Below are 21703 nucleotides of genomic sequence, written 5' to 3'. Positions count from 1 at the left end.
TATTTTAATTTGAGACAGAAGTTGTGTCTGTTTTTCTTTTCATATTTAATCTGTTAGCTAAGAATTAGCTTTCCCTTTTCCAAAACCTCATTTAGAATGTAGTTTATTCCATACTTCATTTTCCTTGTATTTCATCTAATTGTATTTTTAATGGCTGAACAGTGCTTTGTTATACATCTTCTATACATTTTTATCATAATTGCCGATTGATTTGGCCCTAAGTTTCTTAAAGACAATGTAAGAAGGGAGAATCTTTTTGGAATGTAGATGCTTGCATTTTAATCGAAGTAGGGGAAGAAGCTTTGTACCTGTTCTACATAAAAGCTTAGGAATTTTGGAACTGAAACCTCCTTCAAAATGTTTTCTAGTATCAGCAAGTCTTTAACTGCATTCTATGAACATTATTTGTTGAGCAAGAGAAATGCATTATAGTGACGCTTTTCAAGATGGCAAGAAAAAGAAATGAGATACCTTAAGGACAGCTTCCTAGAGGGCTATGTAAGATAATTAAATTCTAATTACTACTTTTATATAAGAGACATAGCTGAACAAACTCCTAATGATTAGTCCTTTAGTTCTTCCTGTTTGGCAAAGCTTTCTCAGTTCAGCTTCTCAGGACAGAGGAGGAGACTGTATTCAAAGTACAAAGTACACTTCACAAAATATTTTTCTACGTGCCCCTTCACGGAGCATGAAAAGTAGATGCTCACTTGCTTATCCCTTTCAATATCGTATTATTGGCTCCTAAAAGACAGTTGTGTAGTGTGCGAAGGAAGCAAGAGAGGTTTATTTTATCTGGCAACATGTCTTCATGTCCCTTGAAAAGCAGTATTTTCTGAGGCACTGAGCACACTGATTTTCAGAACTATTAAATCAAGAGTAACCTCTGGTTCTCAGCAACTGTGAAAACCCAGCCATGGGCATCTCACTTTTTCTATCTTTTTCAGAAAAAAAAAACGCTTAACTAAAAGTGCAGAAACTCTAATTCTTAACCTTGCAGCTATCTTCTCATACATCTCTTTGCAGGGCTTTCTTTCCCTCCGTCTCGGCACTCTTCATCTCTCCAATATAATCACTTCTCTCCACACATATGTTCTTTCCCTCCAGTTCTTACAGTTAGTCTCCACCATTCCCTCTTCACTCTCATTTTCTATCTGATGGTTTTCAAGTAGCTGTCTGTTCTCCAAATTATGCCTATGGCTACAGTTAGTGCCTTTCCTTCCTACTCCCAGACAATCCTATTTTTTTCCAGTCCACAAGGGACCCCTGCCCTCTCTGTCTAGTTAATTGGTAAACAGAATTCACATTGAACAGCTGAGTAACCAATTGTTTAGTACCACCTCTTTCTACCTAGTAGTGCCATTCAATAAAATATATACACTTGTAAGAAGTACAGTAAAGATTTTATGGCAAATGTGCTATGAATTGAGAAGCTTGCCACTGCAAGCACATTTATTTAAAATCATGTGGTGTACAGCTGTTGTTTGCTGGCAACAGACTTAGAACGGCTGGAGTATCCCATGATTAAACTGAATTATGTTGTCCTTTCTAGCTTACAGGAGGCTTTTTCTTTCTTTTTTTAAAATCTGCCGTCCTTCTTCAGAGTTGTCATACGTAATTACAATAATTTCTTTAGTATAAACATTTTTTTCAACTAAACATCATCAACTCCTATATTAATGGGCACACAGCATTACTGGGTTTTGTTAGAAACTGCAATATAAATGGTTTTCCTGCTATAAGCAGACACATATATGTGCAGTGAGGAACTCTGATTCTGAAATCTCAGGGACTGGAATAAACTCAGTAGGACTATCTGCTGTGTCGCGCAGTTTTGACTCCCTTGTTCTCCGCAGGTTTGACTACCCTTGTAACAGGAGTGTGGCACAACCCAAAGCTCTACATTCTTTTCCATGAAAGCAGTTTTTAAAAAGTCAAGGGCCAAGTTTTTCAAATGTAACCAGTGACTTAAAGGCAGCAGCCAAACTAGACACTGTAGGAAACCAAGTCCTCTTTGAGAATCTCCTAAAGTGGGTAAAGCTGAAGACCCTCTTTCCCCCAAGCCACTTAGACTAGGAGTAAATTTAGAATAAAAGACAAGCTGTATTTCTGTGCTGTGGCTGAATTTCTAAATCCATGTAACGGTGGAAGTTGAATGGTTGTGCAATCCTCTATATTTGAAGAGTACCTCATAGATTCTTAACAAGTTATGGGTTTGTAAACTACACAGCTGCATTAGTCAATGACTGCTAACAATTTTTTAAAGAAGCACTGTCTTACATAAAAAACCCAAAGGTCTCACTCACTGTAACAGTGATTCATTTGCTTAACAGCGCTCAGGATTCTGTTACCTTTTGCAGAGACCTTTTTACCCCAGTTTTTGGTCCAGTGAATCCAACTTCTCCCTATTGTAAGTCTTACAGTCTTCCAGAATAAGAAAGGGTACAAGCAGTTGCATTTGGCTACTTTGCGCGAATGTCTTGGTACCCTTTACCCGTCAACCAAGCTGGAACAGCCTTTACCCTTGAAAGTAAAGATAAATTCTATAAACTGCTATCCTAATTTTTTTTTTTTAGCATTAATACCAGGATAATAAATCTGTACATTTGAGGATAAAAGAAGAGGGCTATTGACCATGATGGTGAATGAAAATAAAATGTTAATAAAATTTAGCTAGACTGCTACTTCAGTAAATTGGATAGAAAAATTAAACTGATATGTTCATTAAATTTATGAGATATCCAATCCAAATCCTCATTCAATTCACTGAGATTACACAAATGACAGTACACAAATTTGGCTAACAGTTCAAGGAGAAGACAAGGAGATAAATATATTCAACCTCAGAAAGCACGTATATGAAGTCAGCAGATAGCTTTTTTTTCTTTTTAATGCAGCTGTCTTCTTTGGCTGAATGAGGATAAAGGAAATAACTTCTCACCAGACACAAACTGCAGTACAGTCTTTGGCAAAGACAGTCTTCATACAAAGCCTTCATTAGTGCACACTACTGCTTGTAAAGAAAACTGGTGAAATTTCTTCCTCAGCAGCTGAAAGTAATATGTAGAAAGAGAACAGGTTTGTGAAATGAGTGAAGAGTTGAAGACCTGATATTAAGACATACAAGGACATGCTGGAAAAACATTAAGTAGTCTCTCTCTTTCACAGTCTTCTTTGATTTGTCAACAAATTTTAATCACAATCTGCATCAGAAGGTTTTCAGCCAAGCCAGTTGACTGACTGCATATAAAGCCCCAGCTTATCAAAAGAATGAAGTAAAATGTGGTAGTTTAAACCATTCTAGTTGCAAACATGTTTTGTTCAACATCTACAGTGGCATATGAGTACAAACTTTAAGACAGCAGCACAGGACAGCAAATGCTTGAAGGCCTCCACAGTAGAAAGTCCTACGATATAAAAGACCTCTACAGTAGAACAAGTGGGTTTGGGAATTCTTGTATTCAAGAATAATTAACAATACAGTAGTCCATTTCTGATCAAAAACAGCATCTCTTTTTCTCTTCTTTGCCAATACTTCCTAAGCAGGACATTATGGCATTTAGAGAATACCATTTTAAAAGTAAATTATCCGTAATTGTTTAACATGCATAGTAGAGGCATATCCAGTTCAGTTTAGGGCAACTTGTTAAATTTTTAAAAAAAGAGGAAAGTGTCTCTTCTGAGATGATTAGTAACCTATTTGCAAAAGCTTCTGAAGCTAATTAAAATCCAAAAGAAAATAATCAGTCTTCAGATTTTTACCAAGTTGTCCACAAATATGCTTACATCCCTAGTCCCAGTGTCTAGCTTTCTGAGGCTTCAGTAAACCAATTTTAGCCTTTATAGATGTCGATGTTTTTATTATCTCAGATAGTACAAGAGGCTCTTTGTCCATTGGCTGCTACTGAGTTGCCAGATTTTAATTTAAGGAAGTGAGCTATCTGCCCTGAAAATAAATGTCCTGATAGCTTTCCTCAGACCTCCTTCTCAAGCCTTTTCACTTCTGCTTCCTTGCTGCTTTCTTGTCCATTATGAGAGCACTCACACTCCCAGATGTGACTACAGCTTCTCCTGATGTCCAAGCTAGCTTACTTTCCATCTTCTGCATCTGCTTCTTTCATAAGTATAAAGGTTGCTCCATCTAAGGGCAATAAGACAAAGGAGTCTACCAAATAATTTTTCAACAAATGTCTATAGAAAACTTTTTAAAACCTGATTTTTGAAAGTTACTCTAGTCTTCTAGCAGAATTCAAAACTTTAAAATACATTTCAGAAAAACAAAGAAAAACTAGATTTTTTAGAATTTGATGGCATTTTCTAGCCTTTGAATTTATCTGCTGGAATGGAAGATCAGAAAAGCTGACAGCTGGCTGCTTATTCCTCTCAGAGATAAAATTACAGGAGAAAGAAAAAAAAAAAAAAACAACAACCAAATTCCATTTACATCTAGTTTTGATGTATTTGTGGATTATGAGAGGGAGCAATTAGGCCAAGCAGTAGGGTCAAAAGAACCATGTGAAAGAGCTTTCCTGAGTTCAGTGAGATCGTATTAGACTTCAAGCTGGTCACAGGTTTTAAATCCACATGATTTAGTCTATGACAAGATAGTCCTGAGTCCTAAAGAAGAATATCATACTGGAAAAAATGTGCTCTACATAGGAATGAGACAAGACTAATTCAATACTAAAGCCAAAACTCAGCAAATTTAGTCTGAAAAAGCAAATTTAACCTTTCAAGTCTGAAAAAGAATTTTCCACATCACTACAAAAGCTACCTCCATTGTGGAAAAATATTATGATAAAGTGAACCTTCAACAGTGAACCAAAATTGCAAAAGAATAGAGTTTTCTAACAAGTTTTTCTAAAGTGAAATATCCAGATGTGACCACCAGGAAAAGTCTACTTTTTTAGTAGCTAGTAAAACATACTTCATATTTCCAGACATATCTAAAACCACCTGTAACCAATTCTGACTAAAGTGGTGGGTTTAGTGCTAAATTGTATTACTGTCTGAGAGACCAACAAGCAAACGTCCTTACTGGTAACATTAAACATGTCTCCTTTCAAGCAGGTCAGCAGAAAATCAATATGAAATTTTCAGTGGCTCCTATGCAAATCTAGCTGTGAAAGAGGTTTCCAGATCTCTACTATTCATTTAACTTTCTCCAGCTGCCAAGTAATGCACTTATGATCTGGTATTAAATCTAATCTAAATGTGCCATAATATAATATTACCTGAGACTAATTTTATTTGAAATATCACTATACTTCTAAACATAAAATCAGACTTATAAATTAATACAAAAAATATATCTTCTATTGCGTAACAATTTGAATTAATAACTTCCACACATGTAAATAAGATATTTTACTGATAAACAGGCCACAGGTTGAGCTTATGTGGTAACCAAAAGATATTAATGTTTTCTACATGGCAATTTTAAATTGCTGAGCCTTCAGTGATAAGAGATTTCTGGAGCATGTGCACTGTCACAAAATCAGAGAGTAATTAAATTTGCAGGAACTTCAGGAAATCTTATCATCTACCCTACTCAAAGTGAGGTCAGCATTGAACTCAGATCAGGTTGCTGAGGACTTTTTCCATTATAGTCTAGTTTTGGTTTGTGGTTTTTTCTCTTGAAGTGATCTCTCAGTATATCAGTTGGGTGGTCACATCAAACTGTTCTATATTTACTTCCTTTAAATCTATAGACAAAGAGAATGGAACAGATTTGCCATATTTCATCCAATGCAAATTATATTTTTGATTATTTTTCATCAGATGCCCTACATTGACTTACTGAGCACACATTTAAATATGTGTATATTTCGGACAGGTGGCCTTTTGAGGACTTCAGGAAATCGTCTCATCCAACCTACTCAAAAAAGGTCAATGCTGAACTAAGATCCAATTGCTCAGGGCTTGTTCTATTGAAGTGAAGTTCGGCGCGGGTTTTTATTCTTTCTCTAACCTACCTCTCAGTGTATCAATGGGGTAGTAGCAATGCATACTGACTTCAAAGTCATGATTCTGTCATGAAAAAATAACTTCCAGCACAGTATATTTGCTCAGAACCTGGACCTTTTTTTCTTCTTCTCTGTTTTTTTTTTTTTATTTAATCAGCTACCAACAAGAACAATAAAATGCTAGGCTGTACCTGGATGGTTTTGTATACAGCATTCACCCAGCTTGTACAAAGATGAAATAAACACCTAACTACACAAAAGCCACCAAAAAAACAGCAGATGACAATAGTGTCTCCGTTTGCTTTTATCCTACTTCAAAAACATTTCAAAGACAGATGATTTATTGTCCCCATATTTGGAAGTTAATACTCCCATCGCATTTTAACTTTAAGATTGACTCAAATGTGTTATAGTTAATAGTTACTATAGTTAAACACTATAATACCCCTTAATGTATATTCCCTAAAATAGATTGAAATTAATATTTTTGGTAAGCTTAACACTTTTCCCTGAATAAGTTTTGAACAATGAGAGAAAATCAGGAAGTTATAATGAGAAGCTAAAACTGAGAAATCATCTTGAAAATGAACCTAAGATAAAAGCAAAGCTTCTATATTATTCCCCTTCTCCAGCTTTTGTAGTAACCATTTTATAAATCATTCCAGAATACCATGTGATGAAAGCAACAATGCTCCCCATCAGTAAAAAAATCACTATTATACCCATCCAGGGTTTTTCCCTCTTTTCTGTAAGAACATTTATGCAAGTGAGAGTTAGAATAATGGTTGGAAGAAACTACCTCATGGACAGGTGCTGGGCAAGCAACCACTGAACTGGAGTCCTGCCAGTACACCTCACTCTTGGCTGGATCTTTCCATGGCAGAAAGCTTAGCCATAATGTTCAAATTTCACTCATCGGCCACTTCCCTTTTTTCACCCCTTACTTCTTCCCCTGCCAGTGTTTCTCTTTGAATGCAATGGAGCTTTGTGCAGAGATTATTCAGAACCCAGTATAATTCTTAACTGTATTCATTCAAACTTTGGATGAATCAAGAATAGGGTCAATTTTAAATCCCTAACTAATGGTAGTGGTAGGTATAAAAATCTTCCAGTGTTGGAAACTCTGGCTGCCTAATACAAAGTCTTTCTTTCAAGACATGGACTTGCTCTTTTCTGATTAATTTGTGGTTTTCTTCTTTTCTACTCTACAAGCTTACCAGTGCATTTCTTAGCTGCTTCTCCTAATGCCTTCTCCTTGTGCCTTTGGATGTAACTTCATGCTAAATCCTATATTGGACAGCCCAGGTTTTGTTGTTGTTTTTTTTTTTTTTGTTCTGCAACTCTCCCAGAAATACTTATTCAGAAAGCATTTCAGAGAGCTTATTATACAGAATGACTTGGTTAACAGAATTTACATTCCGGCTGTAATCCTTCAAAGGAACAGTTTCTGCACATTCGTTGCTTTTCAGTGAAGTGTTCCTGATAACATCAGCTTCAAAGTCTTCCCCCAGAACCATATCTATGGGGAAATTTGTCAGCTGGTTCAAATCCACAGCTCTTGCTTTTCAGGAAAGAGCTCTTCAAGAAAAGGGTTTCTGGTCCTTGAACTTCAGATTTGGCTCTTAACCGTAATACTAAATTGACTGTGTGATGTTTCATAAAGTTCAGTATTAAAGGCTTTGTGCCCCAAGACACACCTTCAGAGTTAGACCAGTCTGGCCAATGTTTAATTTATACCATTTACAGATTCTGCCCCCCGATCAACAACTGGTTTGCCTGAACTTAGTTACTTTAAAGTCTTGATTCACGGTGTATTGCAAATGAGTTTCTAGACTTTTAACAGTTAAACTCTAATAAGACATTTTCCACGAAAATGCATTCCAACAGCTGGACCACAGACTAAGATGCTTCAAGACTACAGTCAGCTCTATTCTTCAGTATATAACATCTTTTTTGCAGAACTGTGTTCAATGCTAAACCTGAAACTAGTCTTAATCTGGGTGCAAAATTTAATAAACTATACCATTTGGTTGAATATAGCATTGCTGAAATACATAATGTTCACCACAAGATAGCAATTAACTATTTCTCACTTCAAACAACATATATGGAAGGAATAAAACTTCCAGAAATTCTAAAATCACAGAAATTCTAGCATCTTTGTTTACAAATGGAAGGAGATCTGTAAATATGGCAATAGTCCCACATCTAAAGAAATTATACTTACTCCATAAATATTTTTAATAGGAGCAAGTACAACCAGTGTTGATGAGGTAGTGAAGTAAAGAGGAGCTACTGTGCACTTTTTATATATATAGTGACTATTGTTGTCTCTTTAAAGTCAGAAGTGTAGTAAGTAGAAAGCTTCAATGCAGTTTCAATACATGAAAAAAAAGAAGATAAGTCTATAGGATTCAAAACAGTACACAAAGAATTCAAGTGATAAAACGAGCTGTAGGGAAGCTCTGGTTTCAAGGTAAAACTTAGAAAACAGACACCTGTGTATATATTGCTGCATTATAATTAAACCATTACATTGAAACATAATGCTGTTAACACAGCATGGTATTAATAATCAGTAAAAAAATAGGAACTGTCATTGTCTAATGCCTAACTTCTTTGGAGTACTTTTTACCTGTAGATATCTGAAAGGCTCAAAACACAACAGTATTAGTTTTTCAAAACAGTGTCATAAAGCTATTTCATTATTTATTCTGACACAACGCATTTAATACAACATTGCTTTTTAAATCTTTCAGGCTTTTGAGTAATTACCACAGGCCTGAGCCCCTTATCATTTCCCTGCCCCTACTTATTACTCTTAAATTCTCTGAATTAGGAGTAGTTTAGTCAAGTAATTTCAGGAGGATGTACATTTTCCCAACATTCAACAAGTACAGGTTCGCAATAGTTCCCATGCCAGAACTGTTCTTTGTAGGCAGTTAGTCAGAGCATTTGTCTCTCTAGCATGCGGCATTTTGTATGAGAATATATTTGACATAGTAACCACACTCTAGTTGGAAGTAGATGAACAGCCTTACAGCTGCACAGCATATTGGCAGGTAAATAGAAGAGCAATAAAAAGCAAGCTTACAGTGAAGAGTTTATATATTTTATTTACAAAGATGAAAAAAAGCAATGACTCACCTGTGGAGAGGAGGGACTAAAAGTCACTTTGATGACAGATTCTGTGTGTCCCCCCAGTTTATGTGAAAAAGTGCTTGAACGCATTTCATATATGTAAGCCTAAAAAACAATGAGATTATATTTTCACTTTAAAGAAATATATCATATTCTAGAAGCACGAAGTTATAGTATAGGTGGACTAAAAATTCAGCCTACAGGGAAGTTAGGAAATTTCCATAATAGCTAAACAGGTACAAAAGTCATCAACATCTCAGAACTGATTTCTAGCATTCACGATAATTTAGCAAACGCTTAAGGTAACTCAAGCTATAAAAAAAAAAAAGAAAAAAAAAAAAGAGAGATTTAGAAAAAGTAATGTAATCATGCAATCTTTTCCCCTTAAATAACTAAACATTAGGTATATTTCAAGTAGGCAGGTGAAAAATTTAGCCTTTTTGAAAAATATCCTTAAGGCTGTTCTTCAGAATTTAAACCCTTTCTTTTAAATAGAAATATGTAGAACCTAAAACCTTGGTTTCTAAATTTGAAAACTCTTATGCCTGTTGCTAAATTAAATAAAAATTTTAAGTTTCTACATTGGTCTTTGCCGTTTTTATTTGAACAGCATATAATTCAATAGCAAATAAGTAACATTGCAAGAGATGCAGGTATCATCAATGCGAAAAAGCATACTGCCTGCCTTTGTTTCTCAAAGGAAAAAGGAAAAAGTGCTTTTCAAGGAGTAAATTAAATTTAGTAGCAAAATAATTATATTCTTATTGGTGCAGCTTCAAATAATGAAAAAGTGTCAATGCAAAACTGCATTAAGAAACCAATCCAAAACCTAGTGAAAGTCATAGACGTACTGATACCATGAAAACAGATGGATTGTGATATTAAATTACCATCATCTTACATAAACAAAACAGAAAATGTTTTAAAATAAATCCTGTAGTAAACGTCCTCTACATAAGAAACACTTGTTAGAACCCCATGCAGGCACATAGGATTGTTTTAGACTATGCCTTATCTAGTAAAAGTAACAATTGTTTGCAGGATACAGTCAGACAGTATGCATACACAAGGCCTATCAGAAAAGACACATAACAGATGTAGAAAATATGCAGACTTATTTGATGTATTATAAAGAAAGTGTTTATCTCAAAAGAAAAAATAAATTGTAAAGCATACAAAAAATAGTCAAAGATGATAATCCAAACTTTATAGTTTCAATAAAAAAAAAAAGTTCCATTGCCTTTACCAAATCTCTGCAGTTAAGACTATGAACTTGGAGCTCACAGCACAGCCTAACATAAACTAAACCAAACTGTGCAGAGGCACCATTACAACAATGTATTGCTCTGTGACTTAAGTTTTTTGTTGATAGTACCCTAAAATGAGTTTAGTCATTCAGACCGAAGGCAGCTGAACTTTCCCTAGCAGACAGCAAACTTCTATAAGATTCATGTCCCAAAAACTTGTGGACTCAACTGACAGCCTTCCCAATTTATGAAAAGATCCATGGTCCAACGCAGGTCCTGAAAAACACTTAATGCCTCACTCAGAAAACAAATCTTATCAGCCAACTTCAAAGAGTCTCTAGTCCAAACTAGCACTGAAGAAACACTGGATAGTCCTCGGTGTCAAATATTCCATTCATGACCATATTCACTGAGAAGCAAAACAAGAGGCCCACTGTAAATCTACTTAATTGCATCCAGTTTATATACCTCACATATCCTGGATTCAGTCCAGGATATGGAATTAAACCCATCTACTGGCATAAATGAAGGACATAAAACCAGACAGAAACGTAGGCCATACCACAGCTACTGTCACTTATACCACTTGGGACATGATCAGTTCATAAGGGAACAGATAGGTAAAGGGAACCCAGACAAGATAAAAGTGATAAAATGACACAGAAGAAGCATTCTGATGTGTCTGTAGACATGAAATTATTTTCTCTGATGAAAAGTACAAGACCATTTCTTAGTAAATTCAGTCTACACGACTACTCAAGCTCTTGCTGTTTCCATACAGAAACTCCACAACTGCTGTTTGTAAATACCTCCAGTTAGTCATAAGATTCCTCATTATTGACATAAAAATATTAAGAAGTAGTGTTGGTTATTCACTTTACATCCTAAACAGATTACAATATTGCCAAGTAATTAGGCTTAAAAAGAGGTTTCAGAGTTCTAACATAATAGTACACTTCAAAATTTCCCTTATTTTATAGGGCTACATCCATCCATTTTCCTCCTTCCATACTGCCTCTCCATTCTTCACTCTGATGATACTCTGGCATGATTCAACTGGTATCAGAATTATCAGATGCTGCCACCTATGTGTTATCTTAGTACCTGTAACATTGTGCTCTTTTCATAGGCAAGCTTTGTCACACTGTATATCACCTGGTCCTGCTGTCCAGACTTCCCGCAGGACATTGTTCTGAAAACAGAGTTCCAGCAATGACCTTTTACTCTAGCAAGGATGAGGTGTAGAGACTGCAGTCAGGTTGTACTTCACCACCACCACCACAGTGTCAGAGCAGACTACAGCAGCCATGCTCACATAATTAATGCAAATCTGCAAGTCTCAAGAAAATGAGAGATGAGGTGCTGTATAAGTCCATATTCCAGGGAGGCTCCAGAAAGGAAAGGTCTACACTGAGTGAGGGGAGAGCAAGAAGCATTAAAAGCTGCACTGCAGCCCACAGAACAGGATGGTCCTCTGCATCTGACTGAAGAAAGAGAGTATTCATAAAAACAGGGAGAAATCATTCTTACCAAACAGCCCCCCCCCCCCCCCCCAATTGCATGGAACTCTTGCCAAAATGGTTCAATAGCATCACAATACTCAGCAATGCCATGATACTTTTTAGGTGTTTGTACCATGAAAGATTCAAATCCCATTCCACATAGCTATTGTACACATGTCCATCCCCTTCAGAGCTGTGGGAATGACCCAAACAGGACAAATATATCATGCTTCCTAACACACTACAGAACTTTGTGAGGTATAAGAGCTTAAACAGAATAGAACTGAATGAGGAAAATACTGGAAAAAATAAAATCAACTCTAAAATTCAGGTGTTTGCTACGTAGCATAAGTCCTCCGGACTTCGCACAACTGATGCACGGGGAGCTAATAAAAAAGATTTCTGAAAGTTCTATTGCAAACAATTAATTCCCTTCACAAGCTAATTACTCTGCAATTGCAAGTTTTTGGAAAGCCTGTATCAGTTCTTCTGCATATACTATGACCAGTCTTTGGCAGAGGGGTATAGGCAGCAGACAGGACTATGCTTTCTGTTACTCATCATCTTTTCACTTCCTGAACCTAAATTGCCTTAACATCACTTTTCTTTTCCTCTTCAAGCCTGTTCTCTTCCCTCATGGAAGTAGGCACAAAGAAGAGGCAAAGTCGAAGGACAGCAAGAGACAAAAGCACAAAATGCCCAGAATCACAGATCTACAATATGTTCCAATAATTTCTGAGCCAAGAAAAAACATGGCTGCATGTTTTAACCAAGAGAACATATCACAGAGAGAGAGGGTTAGTGGAGCTGAAAATTTTCCATCATAATTTAGTGGCTTACAGAACTTTGCCAAACTTATCCAATAAAAATTAATTTTCCATTCCACATTCTTAGTTTAATTTGGGGAGGAGCACGTTCATTTTTGGCTTAATCTCTGTGTCCCAATTCCTCTCTGTAAAATACATGTGATAATATTTCACTGGATTTTTTGAAGACCAATCCAATGCTTGTGAAACCCAGGTATTCTAGTAATTTATGCTGTTCCACACAGTTCCTAAATCAACTATTTGGCTCATACCTTTCTTTCAAAATTGCTATGAAGCAGTTGTGCAGCTTCAGTAGAATCTAGCAAGTGCATATTCAGTTGTCTAAAAAGAAATGTTAGCTAATCACACTTCTCAACCTAAAAAGCATTCAAACTCTTACTTCCCACCTTTCAACAAATGCTTCTAAGCCCTCAGGTAGAGGTTAGGCTGGCATGCATTGCTCTGCTGAATCGTCACATTGTGTAACAAGATTCACTGGGTCAGAGAAAGTAATGAAAAGCAAGTACAGATAGAAGCCCACCTATAGCTAACCACTGATGCATTCATCAGCCCAGGAAAGACCTTTACTCTGATCTTTACTACAGAGACTACTTTCGTACTGAACAGCTGCTACACATGGAACATGGCTAGGAACACAATTTTCCCACTGTTCTTCATTCCTGCAATTCTATACTAACAGAACTAGTTTTAAGGTTCTTTCTGATACTGTATTTCTAGCCCTATAAATATTAAATATTTAGGTGTGGTAGTTCAGCTTCAAAAGAAAAAGTGGCAGCGTCCCTAACTACATCCCAGAATAGTTCATTATGTTGTGGTAGCTATCATCTTCTCTTCCAATAACTGTGCTTTTAAGGAAAGTAATTGGAAAATATTTTAAATCAGAGTAACTTTGACATGTAACACAATAAAATGTGATTAAAGAAAACCATCACCATAAAAAAATGTATAAAAACAGCTTCTGTTTAAGTAACTCCAGTCACAAATATTTAAGCCAGTCAGTGATAGTCTAAATTATGAGAATAAAAGTTAACTTGGTGCAAGATTGAAAATAAACTTCTCAGTAAATTTATTTTTAAATTCAATAATAAAAATAATAAAAAAAAACGATCCCAAAGGAAATTGTATTTTAACAGAAATTACATTCAGGTATTCATAAGAAGTGGAATAACTCCAGTATAAACATTCTCCTACTGTAGTCTGCCATCATTCTAGTTTTACTAAATTTCTGATGTCATTCAAATTGTTTTTCTGTGCTATACTTACTAGATTTTTTTAGCATATTCTTCTCTACAGAAAAAAAAAGGAACAGTAAGTGAATTATAAATGATACCATAACACTAACCACAGAAGAAAAAAAAAGTTTAAAATATGAATTCAACGACAGAGGAAGAACAGATTTTCAGCAAACCAAATGTAATAAAAAAGAAAGCAAAACAGTCTATGAAGTACTCAGCAATACCCAAAATGCATGTGCATATAATCTGTCAAAGACTTTAGCCAAAGTCAATCCCTTTTTTTTATATTAAGACCAATTTCTTGTAATAAAAATACTGATTCAGTAGATATTGGTATTTCCTTTCCATTTCTGTCCAAGGGTCAGCCAAAAGTAAAAATCATTTACCTGTACCAATAGCTTCCAAACAAGTTTCCTGCACCCATAACCACATACTTACTTGTGTTTCCTTTCACTTGAAGTTTGAAGAAAATTTGGAGTAGTCAGTTTACATTAACCCACGCTGTAAAAGTGTATTTAGCACCTTATGCGTATATACAAGCTTGTGCTTTCTTCTCTAAATTTGTAGCAAGAGACAGGGAAGAAGGGTGAAGGTCCTTCCTTGAGGGGAAGAATTTGTATCCAAATGGAAAACTACTTAATTCTCTGCATTGGTAGAGAGAATGTGCTAAATAAATTGACTCTTTATCTACAGAGTTTCGCTATAAATTCTTTCCTCTGTTTTCTTATACTCTGTCTTCAAAGCAAACTTGTCCCCATCTGTTCCCACTGTCCCCTAGTCCAATCCATGGTCATATGCATTAGAGTCAAACTACTTACACTCCTACTCCCCCCTGGAAAGAGGGGGAAGCATATCAGAAAGAATCCGAAAGCATAACAGAAAAATTCTCGTTATCAGCTCTTTCACAGGGACCAGAAAAGCAACACCAGTTTCAAGAAAAACCCTTTATAACTGCTGTGACTTTAAACTGGAGCACATATTTTACAAACAGATCACAGAAAAAAAAAAAAAAAAAAAAAAAAAAAAACAAATAAAAAAAAAAAGACACTGGCATCTAAGGTACCTATTTTTACCTTACACAAATAGAGAATTTTTTCTTCAGAAGTTTTGCATGGATTAGTCAAAGTCGTCTCTTTCCTGTGACTATTTTTTCTAATATTTCAAATGAGCTACAGAAGATGGAAGTGTTAAAGCCTCTTGATATAAAAGTAAATAAATAATCTTACTTACACTTTTACAAAAGGCAACTGGATCTATTAATAAGGCTTTAGTCTCCATTTCCCTCCATTAGTGCCATCAAACCTGACACACACTCCCACAGTACATGATATAATTATTTGGCTTGCGCTCCACCATCCCCTGTTTACACTGGGGTACATCTCCCACTGAATCATGTATTTTTCCTCAATCTCAAGCTTAAAAAGCACCTGAACTACTTATGCTAAAATGAAAAATAACAATCAGCCTGAAGCAGACACCCAACATGGAAAGTTTCAGCCCAAAACGTTCTCAATTATAGGCAACTGAAAACAGAATTATAGTGGAAAGTGTTAGACTACCTTAACTATAGGCATCAGTGCCAAATCCACACATAATAAAACAGATTTCACAAGTATCCTAAGCACTGATTAATGGTCTTCAGTCCTGAGATATCTTATGCACTTCCCACATGGTAGCACGGAAAGTCTATTCAAGTGTGTCACAAAAACATTAAGTATAATATGCCCTCTCACAGTTCCTTCCCCTTCTAATGACACTTACGGAGGCTGTCTTTCTGGTAGTCACGGAAAATTGCCTACTACAGTAAGATCCCAGTTTCCATATGAGTTCCTCTGATATAACTACTGACGGAGTAATGGTGAAAATTCATAATGCTCTTCATTATTAACACAGCAAATATTATCAAGATCAGTCATCTTTCAAGAGGCAGAGGATACTTTTCAAATACATAATTAGGCAGACAGTTATAGCTAACACACTTTGAAGTTTCCTCATTAAAAAAGATTATATAAACAGATCTAAACCATATCTCAGATTTGCCTCTGAAAGCCTCCCTTCTTAGAAACTTCCAATTTATATTTTGCCTGATTTTTGTTTCTATTTAATTAGCCAATTTGAAAACCCAGCACTCAGAAGTATTGCCAAACTTAAAAGTTAATTCAGTGACACACTGTAAAGTCATGTCTGTATTAACAAGAGAGCAATATTCATCTATTCCCTCCTAGGACAGTAGACCTAAAAGCCATCCACGCTACCAAAGAATCCAAGAAACTGAGGTTCAAGAGTAACACAAAGTTATGTTCTTTGGAAAGGGATAGATTTTCTCCAGCAATAGCTGGCAGAGAGCTAGTCACAGTCCCTATCATTCATTTTCTGCCATGGATTTCCTTCTGCCAAGCAATGTCAGTTCTGTTTTTTGCAGAGTAAACATTACTAATGCTATTTTCTCCAGATGTTTTCTCTTAAAGGCTATCTTAGTGAAACAATATGGACATATAAAAGAAAACTTGAACAATATATAGCTGGGGTACCAATGACACTGAAAACCAAACACTCCAGATAGTCTCTACCACTGCTTCATATAATGCATTCAGTTCTGCAAGCCCTCTAGTACAAAGTGTGAACCAAGACAATAAATACTAGACAACACCGCTATCAGACATTTCTAAAAGTAATTTCCAGTAAAGAAAATATCCTCCTATTTTTCCAAACTCAGTATTAAAGTCAACACTACAGCATAATCTATTGTATCAAAGATACCTATTTTAAACATCGGTGATACCTCCATGATGCACTCCCAAGAGATAATGAATTAAACTTTCTGAACTATTAGCTTATCCTATCTCCTGCATCTACATACATCCATACCAGATTATCTTTCTCAACACCCTGCCTCTTCCCTCATCTGTAGTCTTTTTTCTTCCATTCATTAGTACCTAAAATGTTCTAGTGAAATTGTGGTCTCAAATATAGAATAGACAACCACATAATTTTATTGTTCACATTTTAGCGTGGTTTCCTCTTCGCTATCTAGACCATTTTATGCAATTTTATACCTAATCAGATGCTTATCACACCACAGACACACAAGGGTGGAAGTATTTAATATAAATAAGATCAGAGTAACTGACTGCAGTGATAACAAATTGAGATATGCCTCATCTCAAGTCTTCTTTTAAAGAGAAAAGGACAGAAGAAAGATACCATTGCTAATCTCCATTTTATAAATCAGAACTGAGCTACAGAAAGACTAATAGGATTAATATTAGAATATATAGAATAATAATAATTATTCTATAACTAATGTATTTATGGTAGTCAAGAAATAGATCATAAATTCCTATGGTAATAATTACATTAGGAAGTAGTGCAGAGCAAGAGGAGCAGATGTAAGGAACAAAACAGTGCTGGCAGCCCAACCTCCAAATATATTTTAGTGCTTTACTTCGGGCTATCTTATATCTGATTCTGTGAACTGAACACCATTAGCATATAGACAGCATTCAGTTTGCTCAAGGAATTCCTCTTCCACTTCAGTCCCACTTGAAAGGAATTTATCTGCACCATCTAAGACACCTCTGTGATACAAATCAAAGCACAGTAAATGCGGAGGACCCGGAGATGTGCTTCAAGAAGCTCCTTATCCAAACTAAAAAGCAGATTCTCACTCTGCACGAGTGCACTGCAGTTCATACACTAGAGAAAATAAGGGGAAAAACTTTAAAACTTTAAACTACTTCAAATTATAGAGCTCCTTTCACTATGGCTTCTCAAAGCCAAAATATGTGGCTGAGTAAAGTAGATGGTAAGTTTAACAGGCAGCAGCATTGCTTTTTGAATGCATTAATGAGTGACAAAATAAGAAATAATATTTTTAAAGCTACCCATCTTGATGTAAGAACAGATAAAAATAAAACTAAGAGTACTGTTTAAAATACGTATTTTTCTTGTCCTTATCAAAGAAACTGTTCATCTAATCCAATAGGGAAAGTCATAAAGATATTATGTGATTTGAGACAATGAATTTTACAACTAAATAAATATCTGATAGCAAAACATTAAAGTATATCGTTCAGTAGGACTCACATTCTATTTGGAATATCAACCTCTGTAATTATTTAAAACTATAAACAAATTCTACAGTTTGTGTTATGCCAGATGCAGAATCTTGTATCTGAAAACACTGAGTCTGCAAGCTCTATCAGGTCCAGGTTTACATCCAGCCACCACTCACAGGTTTGCAGAATTCTTTGGATATGCCCCCTGACCAGTATGTTTCCAGCATCTCTTGCATAATGGGAATTTACTCTAAAACCAATTTTGCACAAATGTTAACTTTCAGGGATTAACAAGTGGTTAGTACACTGATGTTATGTGTAAACATCAAATTGCCTTGTCCTGTCTCCTGTTACTCCTTTCAGTGTTGATGCTTTCTGGAGAAGAAGAAACAATCTTCCTACTCTCTCCAGCTTCGGTGCCTCCACAGTTGGAAGGCATATATTTAATCCTAGATTTAGAATGTGTTTCAAAGACAATGTTGTAGGCAAAATCCTATACTTTTTGATGAAAAGCATAAATAAAATGGAAGACGACTTCATATATTACCCACCTATTTTTATTGATGTAGCAACCTTTTATGCTGAAAAACTTCTGGGTTTGCAATATGGGTCAGTCAATGTGAACTGCAAGCCCAGGCTTCAGGCTTTGACATGGACACAGAGTTTTATATTAGAAAATTCCATGTCAGCACTAGGGTCAAAATGTGCTCCCTAAAGTCTACAGTCCAAAGAGATCTAGCAAGAATGAATCTGAAAACAATTAAAGAGCCAAATCTTTATTTCTGCATTCTCTACTTCATTTTTGGAAACTTGGAATTTATTCAGAGAGCCCTAAGGTCTTCAAGGACAAAAATGAAGAACCTAATTAGACATTAAGTAAAACATTAGATAAACATTTTTGTACAGATCCCAGGAAAATGGAAACCTAAACCAAATTAGAATATTTGTCCAACATCCTTAATACTATTGTCTGATAGTGATAAACCTCAAACTGTCTACTTGTCAAATGGTTAGGAATTAAAATATTATGTGTATTTAGTTAAGGAAAAAGCCAACCCATGTCACTTGTAACCTTAGGCTATTTAAGATGAAGAGAAGGTTCTGGTACTAGAAACGTTAACTTCCTACGTTTTCTAATCACAATGAATTACAGTAAGGATAATGTTCAAAATGTTCATAATGTTCACAGTTCAAAATGAGGATACCATGGGTACCTGCTTTGGTGAGACTGTCAGGTCCTACACAGGTCTTGACAAAAGTTCCCTTAAAGTAGTTGGAGTAGTCAATTAGGGAAACACTTTCAACCCATGCTTTACAGTATGTACACATTTCATACTTACACACAAAAGCAGTTCAAATAAAAACAAATAGCTACTTCAGCTGCATAGAAGCTATACCAAGCCATTCTCATATGAAATAGATCACATGCTTTGTAAGTAGAGAAAGGCAGACAGAATTTGCATCTCTTTGTTTACAATAACATACTTTGGTTTTCTGATTCTATGCCCTGTAGGATTATGGTTTTGATTTTGCTATTAATCAATGCAGGCAACATATTCCTCTCTGTCAAACACTTCAGATATTGTGAAATACAAAAGGCAGTTTAAGATTAATGTCTCTCAATTACATTCCAATTCCGCCTCTTTTGGCTTTAAAAGCAATCATATTTGTTAACCACAGGGTGCAGGCATTGCACTTGATAAATTAAACTCCAAGTTGATTGAAGATGCAGTTGCTGGTCTGTGGAAAGTTACATAACTTATTTCCAGAATGCGTTATTTCAAGATAACACTTTCTATTCACACTGCTGCATTTTTATGCAGTTTTTTGAATTCCAGTGCATATTTACTCATAGAATACAATCTGCAAAAATATGTGGCTTCTTGGTACTCTTAAAACCACTCCAGTTGCACATCAGTCCATCTGTCAGGATGTTATTAGCTTAACAATATGAATGGACTATTCACTGCCATGTTCGATTTTCTTTTTCAGAACAAAATACAAAAGTATATCCAGTCTCAACATTTCAAAGAGAAGCCTCTTAAAAATGCCCCCAAACTGTATTTTGTCCTAACAGTACAGTTGTAGCAAAAATCCGAAACTTGACTCAGTTGTCCTGAGGGAACAACAAGAACAATGAAAGTTCTCTACAGACATACAATGCAAATTATGCAAAATTCCAGCCCAGAAGCCACACTAAAAAATATTTACTGGCACTGTGCCCATCAGGGACCACATGCCAACTGGACCAGGATGTATTCCAGCTATTCAGCTTCCTATGACAAGCAGCCATGTGTCAAGAATTTGGAGTAAGGGCAAAATCATTCTCTATGCCTTTCTTTTTTTTGTATCTGCAGTAATTCCAACCCTAATGCAAAAGAGAAGACAAAAGATCTTGTGACTGCATCTCTTTTTATATTATTCAATATCAACCTTAATTAGAAATTTATATCCTATACACCATGAGCTGAGATCAGTATTACACGCATTTTGTTTCACAGACAAAGCAAAAAAGCCTTTCTTTTGTATTGCAAACTACATTTTGACATGCAAATTACCAGAAACTTGAAAAATATATTTTATCATGGAAATGTCAAGAATACATTAGCTATTGCCAAACCTCCAGCAATCTGCCAATAAAATCTCTAACCTTCACACATGATTGGAGCCAGTATTTCAAAACTAGCCACAGCAGTAAATTCTTCTTGTTCTGAATTTGAAGTTGACCAGAAACCCTGTGTCATAGTCCTGATGAGTCACCTAGAAAGACCTAGAAGAAAGTTAAACAGCTGTCCTGCCAAGCTGTTTTGAAAGGTTGTGTTTACATTGAACCCAACATCAGCCTGGATTCAAAGGCCTATAGTACAAGCTAGCAATCTTCTACCTCTTAGCAAACATCAAGAAAATATTGTGCCAACAATGAAGGACTTGCTGAATTAAAATTAGGTGCATACTCAAAATGGTAGTAATATACTTTTATTCAGGACTCTTTGCTAACTGTAATAATTTAAATACAGCTGACATTGAATGAGAAGAGAACACATTTGGGGAGGAAACATACACAATCAAAGTTACACCATGAATTATGAAAAGTTCTAATTACAGTTGAATGACTTTTCATTGTGTATTCAGCTGGCTGGTTCATAAGAAACCAGTAATGAAAGATTCATCACCCGGTATTTAGGAGCTTAAGTAAATTAATGTGCATTTGCTACATAGTTCCTAGTGGTCAGATAAGTACACACTACATGAAGCTGTACTACTCGAGATACTATTCTTCTCATCTTTGACAGCATGTGACAGTTCAGAGTGAAGCACTGTGAAAACTTCTAGAAAAAAGCTTTTAACAATTACTTTGAGCACTAAGATTTCAGGGGGGTTTCAGGCAAAATGAAGAACATACAGATCAGGAATCATATGTAACAGCTACATATAAATGAAGTATATAACAGTATGATATACCTCAGTTTTGCACATTAAGCTGAATCCTAGGAACATGCATAAAATATTACTTTGCGTACAATATGAGGAGCTCCCATAGCTTAGGAGGAAAATAAGCAAAATATTACTTACACATTTGTCATCTGATCCACTGGCTATAAACCGTCCACAAGGAGATACTGCAATTCCACATGGATAGCAGCGGCTACTGTGCCCTTCAAAACGACGTTCACACCTTCAGAGAAATATTAGCCTTATTAACTCCAACTGAAAACTAGCTCTTTTA

General features: G+C 35.7%; 1 protein-coding gene across 1 annotated transcript in view; it reads right to left on the bottom strand.

Annotated features, from left to right (window-relative positions):
* Positions 1–21703, bottom strand: part of WDR27 (WD repeat domain 27) — a gene marked incomplete at both ends in the record, with an annotated part of 133242 nt that overhangs the window by 45676 nt on the left and 65863 nt on the right. The window contains 2 exons of the mRNA XM_082480707.1: positions 9114–9212; positions 21550–21652. Coding sequence (XP_082336833.1) covers positions 9114–9212; positions 21550–21652 — 202 coding nt within the window. The remainder of the gene's footprint in view (positions 1–9113; positions 9213–21549; positions 21653–21703) is intronic.

Source organism: Vanellus vanellus (assembly GCF_965231255.1).
Source record: "Vanellus vanellus genome assembly, chromosome: 3".
In the NCBI taxonomy this organism is placed as follows: domain Eukaryota; kingdom Metazoa; phylum Chordata; class Aves; order Charadriiformes; family Charadriidae; genus Vanellus; species Vanellus vanellus.
Note: the sequence above shows the minus strand (reverse complement) of the source record. Positions and strands in the feature narration are given on the sequence as shown.